Raw genomic sequence first — 12,755 nt, forward strand, 5'->3', positions numbered from 1 at the left:
AATGTAATAAAATTAGCCTAATGACTGAAATAAGGAGTAAAAACATTAAATGAGCTATCTGTTGCCTAAAGAAATCCTCTGTACATACAAACTGCCAGAGTTAGAAATACAGATTCTATTCATGAAAATGCAACGTATTATAGGGCTTCCTAGGTGGCTCAGTGGTAAAGAATTCTCCTACCCAGACAGGACACAAGGGTTTGATCCTAGGTCAGGAAGGTCCCATGGAAAAGGAAACCCACTCCAGTATTCTTGCCTGAGAAATCCCATGGGCAGAGGAGAGAGCCAGGCAGGCTACACTCCACAGGGTCACAAAAGAGGTGCACACAATGTAGTGACTAAGCAACCACAAACGTATGATACATGAAACTCACTGGATAATCTTCTCAAACAGAGGAGTACCTGGACCCCTAAAAGTAATTCTAGCAAGAACTCATGCAATCTTCTTCTTGCCCTCTACAAACATAAAAACATCCTACCCAAAACTTGAGAGTCTTCACATAAGTATGACAAAGAAACTATGCGGCAGAAAAAACACCAAGTACAGTTAAAGGTCAGATTTCAATAGATATTTAAATGACTCTTGGACAAGTGATATTATAGCAAGAAAAGAAAAGATACAGACATAAATGTGTTAAAACAAATGTGTTTATAAGTAAATCAGGTGGTAACAACAACTGCAAAGGTCTCTCAAATTACATTATACATATGTACAACTAAAGTCTACGAACATGTGTTGGGATGACTCCTCAAAAATCTCATGAGAAATTTACTATGAATCAAATGTTTCTAGGTTAGCTGAGGCGAAGGTGTTGAAACTGATACTTTTGAAAAGCAAAAACATTCCCAGGAAATACCACACTTATAAAAAAAAAACACATGGGACAAAGGAGAAATCGCAAAATAAATATTTTCAACTAAGTGAAAATAAAAATATAAATCCAAATTTGTGGATACAGTGAAAGCAGTCCTAAAGAAACTTTATACCAATGAATCCATATATCAGAAGACTGTTTTAAAATCAATAATCAATGCTTCCACATAAGGAAACTAGATAAATCAGAGCAAATTAAATCCTAAGGAGATGAAAAAAAATTAATACAAATGAGAGGAGAAATCAATGAAGTTAAAAACAGAAACTCAATAGAGAAGATCAGTAAAGCTGGTTCTCCAAAAAGGTCAAAAAAAATCAATAAGCCTCTATCCAGACGAACTAAGAAAAAAGAAAGGAGACAGAATTTATTAACATTGGGATGAAAGTGGAGACATCACTACAGATCCTATGGACATTAAGCAAATAATAATGAATATAACGAAGAACTCTATGCCACAAATAATATGACTTGGATGAAATGGACCAATTCCTTGAAACACGCTTCTGTCATAACTCAAGAAGAAATAAGTAATCTGAGTAAGCCTGATTAAATAACTTGAATCAATAATTATCTTCCAAACTGAAAGCACCAGAACCAGATGAGTTTACTGGTGAATTCTATCAAACATTGAAGTATGAAATTATACCAATTCTCTACAATCTCTCTCAGAAGGTAAAAGAAGAAAGAACAGTTTATAACTCATTCTATGAGGCCAGCATTACTTTAATATCAAAACTGGACAAAGATATAAGAAAAAAACTACAGATCAATATATTTCATGAACATACATGCAAACATCCTCAATAAAATATTATCAAATCATAACCAACAATGTATAAAAAGAAATTCACATCACAAATGAGTAGGATGTATGCCAGAAAAGCAAGAAAAATATTTGAATACTAATTAATGTAATCTATCACATCAGCAGACTGAAGGAGACAAATCGGGTGATCATATCAATAAACCAAAAAAAACAAGCATTTGACAAAATCAATACACATTAGATAAAAAACTGTCAGCACACTGGGAATAAAAGGAAACTTCCTATCCTTGATAAAGTATATCTACAAAAAATCTACAGCAAACATCATACATATTGGCAAGAATCTCAGTGCTTTTCTGTAAAACCAGGAACAAGGCAAGAATGTTTCCTCTCATTACTCCTTTTCAACATCAAACTAGACGTCCTAGCTAATTCAAAAAGACCAGAAAAGAAAAGAAAAAGTAAATAGTTTGGGAAGGAAGAAATAAAAATGTCTTTATTCACACATGAAATAATCACCTGTGTAAAAAGTCCAAAGGAAATAGTAAATGCTCTCTTTAGAAATATTAAGTGTAAAGAGTAAGGTTTCAGGAAACAAACTTAATATTACAAAGTTCAATTACATTCCTATAGGCCAGCAATTAACAAGCGGAGTTTAAATTTTAAAACACACTATCACTTACATGAGCACCCCCCAAAGTAAAACATTTAGTTATTAACATAACAAAGTACACACAAGATTTACATCAAGAAGACTATTGTAAAACTCTGATGAACGACATCAAAGAAAAACTAAATAAAAGCCCAGAGATGTTCCATGTTCATGAACAAGAAAATTCAATATTGTCAAGATATCACTTCTTCCCAACTTCATCTATAGATTCAATGCACTTCCAAGCAAAACACCAGCAAGACATTTTCTGGACATTGACAAACTGATTTTAAAGTTTATATGGGGAGGCAAAAGACCCAGAATTTCCACTTAAATGTTGAAGAAGAAAAACAAAGTTGAAGAACTGACAAAACACAACTTAAAGACTTACTTATAAGTATCAAGTAATATTACTTGTTTATAGTAATCAAGACACTGTGATATTGGCCAACCACCTCCCCCACAAACAAACAAATCCAGACAGATTAATGCAACAGAACTGAGAGATGAAAATAGACACACATAAATATAATTAAATAATCTCTGAAAAAGAAGCAAAGGGCTCTTCTTTGCCTACCAGTGACAGTCCCTGGTAACCACCAGGCTCCTCTCAGTTTTCACAAGTTCAGCTTTTTAAGATTCAACATGTAGGTGGTACCTTATAAGCTAATTAAAAACAGGCAAAGGACCTAAACAGACCTTTTTTCCAAAGACAGACAGACAACAGGTAGATGAATAGAGCCTCAACATTATTAATCATCAGAGCAATGCAAATCAAAACAACAAGGTATCACTTCACAGATGTTCAGATGGCTTTTATCAAAAAAGACAGGCTAAAAAAACATTGGCAAGGATGAGGAGAAAAGGGACCCTTATATGGTGTTAGTGGAAATGTAAACTGGTATGGCAATAACGAAAAACAGAAAAGGAGTTCACCACAAAATTAAAAATTAAACAACCCTATGATTTAGCAAACTTACTAACTGCACACTCACATTCACTGCAGCATTACTGACAACAGCCAAGATACAGAAACAACCTAAGTATCTGTCAATGGATAGATGGATAAAGATACGATGTCTGAATAAGAACATATATATGTGTGTTCTTATATATGTCCAATATATATGTTATTATTCAGACATGAGAAAGAAGGAAATTCTGCAATTCATGACAGCCTAGATATACACTGAAGGGATTATGCTAAGTGAGGTAAATCAAACAAAGACGAATACTGATCTGATATCACAGGGTGATCTGTGAAGTCTCTTGTTACCCAGAGATTTTGTGACCCTCAGACTACATAAAATAAAAATAATAGGTCTATTTTAATTAACAAATTGAAAGTTGGTAATTTAGCAACAAATAGATGCAAATATCTTGTAACTATATTGTGCCTCTGTATAAACACACCTTAAAGCTTTCATTTGGACATGATGTTTAATATCTGATTAAAAGAACACTGAATTCTCTAGTTTTCTTTGCCTCTCAGAATGTATTAACATTTCTTTTGTTCAGAGAAGTCAGGTTATCATATCACTGAGTTAGTACTGTTACCAAGACATTTTTAAAATATATTTTAAATAAATTCCAAAGGAACCAAATTTCTTGCCTCATTTGGGTTTAGTATTGAGATGCTAACTTACTATGATTCTCTCTGCACAGGATACAGCCCTACCTTCCCTCTGCAAAGTCAGGACTATTTCCCACAAAAGTAGGTTACTTATAGCAGCCTCTTACAAGAGATAAAATGTGAATGTTTTCCATGGAGACTAAAATGGAAATGGAGAACTTTGGGGACTTATTTGAGAAATGTGGCCCACCGTGGGCTTGAGTGAGTTCTTTCTTGGTCTCCGTAATCATTCAGATTCTCCCCAATTTCCTTCTGGAGCATTTCAGTGGTACTTACAGTCATTTGTTGGTCTGGGCAAGATTTTATGAGATGCAATGAACATATGAAATATTAGAAGTACACTGGGAACCACAGCTGTTATGCCTTGCTGCATTTTTAATGGCTCCTTAAAATCAGAGGCCACTACACACAGCAGCACATTTAGACAGGAAACACTGCAATTATCTGGCTTCACCACTCCACTGCAAATATAAGAGTACATTACAGTTTATAAGCCCCTAATAGACAGTCATCACCTTTGGCAAGGCTTCCACTCCAAGCTACAATCTGAATTTATTACCAGGGAGTGGTCAAGAGAGACTGAAAGTCTTTTCTGTTTGTTTTGTTTGCACCCTATAAACCAAATATGGAAAATATGAAAGAAAAGACATCACATATACTATATGTAGTATAAGGCAGGTCCTTTTAACGTGACTGTTAGTGAAGCTAATTAGAAGAAGATTGGAGATCATTCATTAGCCTAGTAAGCAAATTAGGTTTGTTAACAGTGATTTATAACGCCAATCTTTGGGTAACTGTGTTGGTCTTTTCAAGCATACGTGTATTGGACCTGACAGTTTATTAACTGTACTGTATCTAAACAGCTTGTCACTAAGGCGCTTTTGTTAAAACGATATTGTGTTTTAAATGGATAAACATTTTTGTACGAGCAAAATGCATTTTAAATGTTTGGCTTCTGAAGTCAAGTACTAGGAGATAAGTGAAGTGTCTCAAACCATCTAAGCCTCCAATAACTCTTGTTTACTGCTAGAGCTGACTATAGGAAAATGTGACACTTGGAGTTAAAATAGCACTTTTCCTTTTTAACAAGCCCCAGTTGTGTTTTTTAACCTCTTTTCAAATGGTACTCTTGGTATTTCACCAAGCTCTAAGTTCCTTATGCAATGGCTTGGGAAGCATTTCATTTACAATTTCAGGAAAAATATTTCTTAAAGCAGTTAAGCAAAAGAATGAATCTTTGATCTGAAAGATTCTTCTGATTGATAGTCCATAAAACTCCAGGCCAGTTAAATCTATCAAAATAAAGATTGTGTGGGTAGTCAGAGTTAAACCTTGGGGTTTCACATTGCCCATGGTTTAAGTTTATATTGCTCATACCAACTCATTCAACATTTCTGTAATTTGGAAATCCCCAACAAGGATAAGACAATCTCCCTTAAAGCCAATGCTGGGAAACAGATTTAAAAAAAAATAAAGAATACTACTTTCTGAATTCCATGACAGTGACCTGTATGTCCCCTCTGGGACTATCGATGCACTTTGCTTACTTTGCTAAAAGCTTTATACTGCATCATCTCTATGACCAAATAAGGATATACTAGCTGTGGGACAGCATAAGCTTATAGCCTATTTCTATGTGTTTATGTAACGAAAGAATGCAAATACAAAAATACTGTTCACAATTGTTAATTTCAAAGAAAGGCAAACTTGGTCACTCAACTGAAGAGCAGTATTCATTAAGCAGTAAGGGGACTATGGCCTTGCACTCCTGTGTCTCAGAGGACAGCAGAGAAAGGCAGCAAAGCCGATCGGGAGGGCTGATCCCTGGGGCAGACATTTAGATGTGGGGCAGACAGAATTACAGATCTTGGAAAATAGAGAACTGAAGGCCCTTTAGCAATTATCTAGTCCAGTGGCTGGTAAAATCTTTTTTTCCCCTCAAATCATTTTCTTTTCTCAAATCATAATTTTTTAAATGATTTACTTTCTTCAAATCTGAGGGGACAGAGAAGGGAGGTGAGAAGACAGGGAGGCCAGACTGAGGACTCATCCCCACATCCAGGAGGAGCACCCGGGTTTTCATTCTACCTCCGTAATTAGTTTGCAACAGCCAACTACAAAGATTCCTGTAGATGTTTAAAAATACTTAGTCTATTCCCTCACAGAAAAGTTCAGAAAATGAGAATATGATGGGATTGGTGGCAACTGGAGACACCAACTCATCCTTTCTGCTTATTTTATTCACCAAATTTCTTGATTACCTTGTACTTCACAAAGAAGGTAAACCTGGTGTGGAGACAGAAGACAATTTCCAAAGGGTGAGCAAGAAGAGTCATCTCACTGCACAGATTCTACAAATGATGAAATGTCTGCTCACCCAAATTTAGACTGTAATGTTCACTTAATCAGAGTATGCCGCTCATGGCTCACAGACCCCATTCTGAAAATCAGAGTGTTAAAAACCAATCAAAAACATTTTTAAAAGGTAAGAGTGGGAAATAGAAAATAGAATTACAATTTTAGTCTAAGTCCCTTGAAATTAGAGTTTATTGGTGACTATGTTGACGAATCTGTCAGAGTACAGCTATAAAGCAACCCTCCAGTATAAATAATTCTGTGGTTCCCAATCTTAACAAAACACAATACTTAAGTGTAGATTCTAGTTTTGTTACTTTCAAGGAGGCAAATATAGCTCAGGGTAATATTTTAAAGGTTACAGCTCAAAACAGTGGCAAATTTACCATTCCGAAGGACAAATGATTTGATTTGCTCAGTGTTTCTGCATAGTACACATACAGCTCCAAAATCATTAGCAATGTCCTAGATTTTAAGGTGACTGATAGGTTCCAAGGCTTTTGTTTTATTATTATAATCAGAATAATATATTCTTTAAATTTTTATATTACATATCCCATAATTAACCACTTTAGTGACCGTGTACTCTCTTTGGATACAGAGAATCTCTGAGGCTATTTCAAACGTACTTAGGTGAATTACTGGGTAACTATTAGGGGTCACTTAGGGATATTATTGAATACACAAACAGTCACATCTCAAAGACATTTTGTGATAAGGCCACAGCTGACTTTTCAGGACATACTGAAGTTACTACAGGGAATTACTGGTTTAATGTAAACTTAAATTTGGGTGGCAATGTTTTGATTTTCCTGTTATTCTGGCCACTTCTTTTAAACTATCACTGAAGATAATTAAATTTCTAACTTTGTACTCTAACTTCCAAACTCATTATCTTCCTAAAAAAGAATCTCTTCTTCCCTGAGACTTCTATCCCAAGTAAAAGAAGTGTCACAGTCATAAAATCTTGGTGTGACATCTTTCTAGTTTTTAATATAACAGTTCACTAAGCCAAGTTCAAGTCTCCTTATAAGCCATCTCCTTCCTACTCTCAGCCCAACCCAAAGAGCTATCAGCAGTCTTTAAATGCCTCAGGACTGAGGGGAAATAAAATCAACAAATAACTTTAAAAGACAAATTAAAACAGCCATAATATGTGGACGGCCTACAGAACTCTGACCTCATCATGATCAAAGAGAATGACAGGGAAGGAATTCCGTATTTGTTTCATGTTTGTATATGGAGCAAACTGGTATACAGCTGACCAAACACAAAACCCTAGCCTCCCAAGAAAGTATACAATGAGAACAAAATATTCCTATCCTACAGTTACAAATTACAATGTTTACTTTTTATTGTGAATTTCCAGTGGTACTTCTCCATCACAACACTTCACAACCACTTAATGAGGTCACATTTACTCCATCACACTATACAGTGGGGATCACAGAAGAAAATACGTATTATTTCCTATTATTGAAAGCTGCTTTGTGTGCATTAAATATCTTACCTCATTTAATATTCACAACTCTCTTAGGTAGGCAAAGATGAGGAAACAGACTCAGAGACAAGAAAGAATTCATCCAAGGTCATACAAGTACTCTTTATATCATACTGTCTCTAAGTTCTTAATTATATGTTATGCATAATAAAACTTCAAATACTTTCTTTCTTCAAAAGAAGAAAATATAGGCCAAAACATTTAAATTGAAAAGAAAAATGTGTTCATTGCATTAATGTGTGTTTTTTTAAAGAAAATCCTACACACTCCAACAAGTTTTGGTACTCTTGCCAAAAAAATAAAAAAGCAAATAGATTCCAACTAGTATATACTTCCATTTATATTTAGAATATGAGCTGAGCATGAGTATGTAATGAATATATATGTGTGTCTCTCTGTGTATATAACACCCACATTATTCATAAGCTCCCAAAAATGTGAAAAGTTTGTTCCAATCCTTCTCTATTTTGTCTACTTTAAGAATTCTTTGCAATATGCTTATGTAAATACTGATTTTAGCTGCTGTTCTCATTTCTCGAATCTTCAGCTTATAAATGGATTGGAAAAGTGACAGACCTAAGCAGACATCTATGAAACACAAAACCAAGGAGGTATAAACAAATACAATTTCATCAAAAACAAAAGTCTATTCTTCAAAGCCTTTAAGTTACTACTACTGATTAATGAAAAGAACTGAAAGAAAGTAAAACATACTGGCTGTGGGTAAGGTACACACACACACACACACACACACACACACACGTGTACATATATACCTGCAAGTGCATACAGTTATGTGGGCATCTATTTTATTAGCATACACAATGATCAGCATTCTACCCTAGTTCACTAAAAGTTCTACAGGAGCATACAGTCTACATCAAAGAAGATTCTGAAGTTAGAGTAATGTTGGGGCAGGGGAGAGTATTTAAGAAAACAGTTTCGGGTTGTTAAACTGAAGAGGTGAGTGCCTTCAGTTTTCTTATACTAGGATTCACACTATGGTTCAATTGCATTAATAGCTCACTGACTGTGCAGGTAATCTGCTTCTGCCCACCCTTCAAAGTGATGCTGAAGAGGATTAAGGATAAAGTCGAAATATCACCATTCCACTTACCTGATGCTGAGCCTTCACTACAGACTTAGGTAAAGGTCATTATGACATCATAGATTATAAAGAACAGTGCAAAGAATATATTGGCATGAAATCACCACTTAGAAGGGTGAAATTCACCAATACCTGAAAATAAATATTACATGGGATATTGCTGAGATAGAAACTGAAACAGAAGATGCTTTTTGATGAGGTCTTGGCAATAACAACGATGGATTTTGTACTTTCATAACATAATAATCCCATTATTGGAAACACATTCTATGTAGAACATTTTTGTCATAGTTGAGAGCTGAACTTACATCTGGTATGTATCTCCTCCATGTAAGCTAATAATACTACAGATTTTTATATATAAGCAAAGTAATATTAAGAATAATTTTTCCAAAGTAAAAAAAAACCTTTTATACTCATCCAGCTCTTTGTAAGTGCAAAAATTATTTGAGATTTATAATTGCAAAAGACTCTTGATTCATAAGAACCTATATTACAGAATTAAACATTCCTGGAATTAGAAAAGTAAGTGACCAAAAGCATAATAAAATTCTCAGTACTTTTAGAGGTGACTTTCTTCTTTCAGAGTGCTCTTACTGACAATCATATATATATATATTTGAATGCTCAGTCTGGAAGTAATCAGAGGCTGAGTCAGTGGCATTGGCCTCCTCCTGCTGAAGAAAGTAAAGAGGGGGGATTTAGCTTTTGGATAGAGAATAAACATTGGCAGGCTCCAGATTTTACTTCCAGCATCTCAACCCACATCCAGCCTGGTGTGAAGAGATGGCAGATGGGACTACTTCTGTTATTTCGGCTGCTGAAGCAGGATCTTGTTTCAGCATCCTGCTTGTTTCTATAAGCATGAATATTCAACCACAATAAGGAGTAAGGATAAGTGTGCTGACACTATGAAGCAGGTAACAAGAAATCATCAACCCTTTCTCTTTGTATCATAGGTTAAGACCAAAAAAAAAAAAAATCACCATTTAATAAACGCCACTTCATCTAAGCTTGGAAAAGACTTATTATTCAATGAAATTATGCTTGTTTTCATGGCTTTAACGTAAATGTAAGAAGAGAAATGTGTGGGCAGAAAAAAGCCAAAGTAATTAGCATTTTAGGGGGGAGAAATTTAAAGGCAACACAACAGAATCAGTAATCATTTTCCACTTTATTTGCATGATTTCATTATTTTCCCTGAAAATGCTGAGCAGATATTAGAGTATCTGTGTTCATCACTCAGAACATAAATAAGATTCCTTCAAATTCCTTTAAATATCACAACAAATGTCTACATGGGCATGTTATCCCACTGTGTAAATAACATTTATGTGTAATTCTTATTTATTTGTATTTTGAAAAGCATTACTGAATCCAAGAAGGATAATTTAGCTATAGATAAAAGGCATGGAAGTGACAATTTCTTCATGAATGAGAAATACTGGGATAAGCCCTGAGGTGTATCACCATCCACACACTTCCCAAAGGACAGAGAATAAGGTCTTAAAATAAAATAATACATCTATAGTCAATAAAATGAGGAGTTTGATGACTGGTGGAAAAAAAATCTAAAGGCCACCTACTCAGACTGTGAGAGAAAGCATACAGCCACCTCTCAAAAAAATTAAAATATGGCAATTCATTGTATAAGTGGGGCAGTTCTTCAAGGGATCTTAAAGAACATGTATACCTCATTGCATAAATTGAATTCCATCTTCCACTTGACCCTTTCCACTTGACACTTCTCACTAAAAAACCAATTTTTCAGGAAAGGTGGCACAGGCCAACCAGGATTCCCTGTATCTCCTTACTCTGCCAGGTGAGGGGCAAACGTCCTGGGTGCTAGGAACCAGACTTGTGAACCCTAGTGCCCAGCTGGCGATATATTTTAAAAATAAAACAACTCTTAGTTAAAAGATGGACATCAGTCTGCTCTTCAGGACTGAGAGGGAATTTCTTGGACTTTTTTTTTTCACATCCTAATGAGTATATATTACACAAGAAAATGAATGCCAGCGCAAGGCACACATGTGGAAGTTGAGATAAAACTTACGAAGTAGCCTGTTCCCAAGCTGGAAGGAGCTGAACTCTGCAAGAAAGCATAAAAACAAAGTGGAAAATCAGCAATGGTTTTTAACACGTTCCAATCCACACAGCTCATTACCAGTTCTTCGCAGGCTTTTCATCACGACACCACATCGCCTGTGTACGCAGCCCCTTGTCATCTGCTACTGATACAAACACCGTGTTGCTTAATTTTCCCCTTTACATCTCTCAACAACTCAGAGATGCTAACGTGCTATTTACTGAATTCCAAGCTTCTGCGGTGGACGTAATTGCCAATTTATTTGACAGGCAGCTGGGTAATGAATTAATGATGGCATTTCGCCCTGCACTGAGACTAAACAGACACGCATCAGCCTGCCTCCCTGACTTGCTGACATTCAATGCCCTGGTCTCAAGCTACTCAGTTTTGTGGCCGCAAAGGGGCAGCAAGAGGAAAGAGCCCAGACTGACTTGAAAATAAAAAGCCCAGTGGGTTTGGATGACTTTTCCAGTGTGTGACCTACTTGCCAGCTTATTCCCTCAAGGCACCAGTTAGTACACACAGAGCGCTTTTCAAAACTGAGACATTTTGTAAACATAATTAGTAGACTAAAATGCAAAGAATGTGTGGGTAAAGGGAAGTAGTGAAAAGCACCATTCTTCTAAAGGTTTTAGTCACGAAAGTTATCAGTTTAGGCTTCCACAGTTCTCACACATAAGGAATTAAGAAACAGTGATGCTGAAATGCACCTGGGACATCACTTCATAGGGGAACGAGACCCAAAAAAGAACTTGGACTGAATTTTAAACTTGTTCGTTTGTGTTGTTTTTTCCCCCTAAAACCTCTCATTACAAATTCTTTAATTTGCAGTGTCCTCTTTATGAACGAGAGAGGCCCCAGAGAAGCTTGAAACAAAAAGAACACTAACACTGAGACAGTCCTCAGGTCTCAGCGAGGAATCCTTGTACCAGCGAGGCCCCTCCCTGCCAGGCTTGGACCGATTGTTACACCTTCCACCTACAGCGAATGGACTTCCACGGTGATGCAACAGTTACTTGGGTAACCTCTAACTGTTCTACCTAAATGCCTTGTCCCTGCTCTGCAAACCACAGGTAGCAGGTACCATCTGCTTGACTCATCCTGGTTTCCCTAGCACTTAGCTCAACGCCTTGCACATAGGAGGCATTTAGTAAGTATTAGTTGAATTAATGTATAGATAAATCGATGAATATTCAGACTGTATGGGGAGGGGACTCAAGTGAACTTAACACCTCCAAAAATCCTATCTCCAAATATAGATATGATTCTTGATTTTATACCAGTTTGAAAAGGAAATAACGGTGCTGTAAGTCCAAAGAGCATCTGCATCAAACGAGGACATGATGCTCCAGGGCATTCCTAAATGCAGCACCTGGAGCAAAACTTTCTTCCCCTCAGTGCTCCAGACAGGCTTGGGGGAATAAAGAACCTAGATATGTGATCCTGGATACTGGATTTTCAAAAACCTTGCTGCATTTGTGATCCTATAAACGGTACATAGGGAGAGCAACAGTAGTCATGGAGACGGCTCCTCAGAGCAATGATTAGCCATGTGATGGCATCACCTGTTTCCAGCACCCACCACCCCCACCCACCGCGGAACACAGGAAGGCAAAAGCCAAGTTAGATCTCCACCAGCCTGGAGTCGTGCCCCTGGGAGGCAAACTCATTTTAGAATGAATTACTCAGAGAGAGCATCGGATTTGTTTATTTCAGTGTTTTTTCCCCCTTTCTGCAAATGTATTTTATCCCAGAAGCGGAAGGACCCCTTCAAGC

At 36.4% G+C, this 12,755-nt stretch overlaps 1 protein-coding gene across 7 annotated transcripts in view; it reads right to left on the reverse strand.

The window, feature by feature from the left end:
• The window catches only part of AUTS2 (activator of transcription and developmental regulator AUTS2), a 1,205,607-nt gene that overhangs the window by 657,982 nt on the left and 534,870 nt on the right, over positions 1–12,755 (reverse strand). For all 7 annotated transcript variants that reach the window (XM_060406300.1, XM_060406299.1, XM_027961997.3 and 4 more), the window contains one exon: positions 10,947–10,982. In XM_060406300.1, coding sequence (XP_060262283.1) covers positions 10,947–10,982 — 36 coding nt within the window. The remainder of the gene's footprint in view (positions 1–10,946; positions 10,983–12,755) is intronic.

Source organism: Ovis aries, chromosome 24 (assembly GCF_016772045.2).
Source record: "Ovis aries strain OAR_USU_Benz2616 breed Rambouillet chromosome 24, ARS-UI_Ramb_v3.0, whole genome shotgun sequence".
In the NCBI taxonomy this organism is placed as follows: Eukaryota; Metazoa; Chordata; class Mammalia; order Artiodactyla; family Bovidae; genus Ovis; species Ovis aries.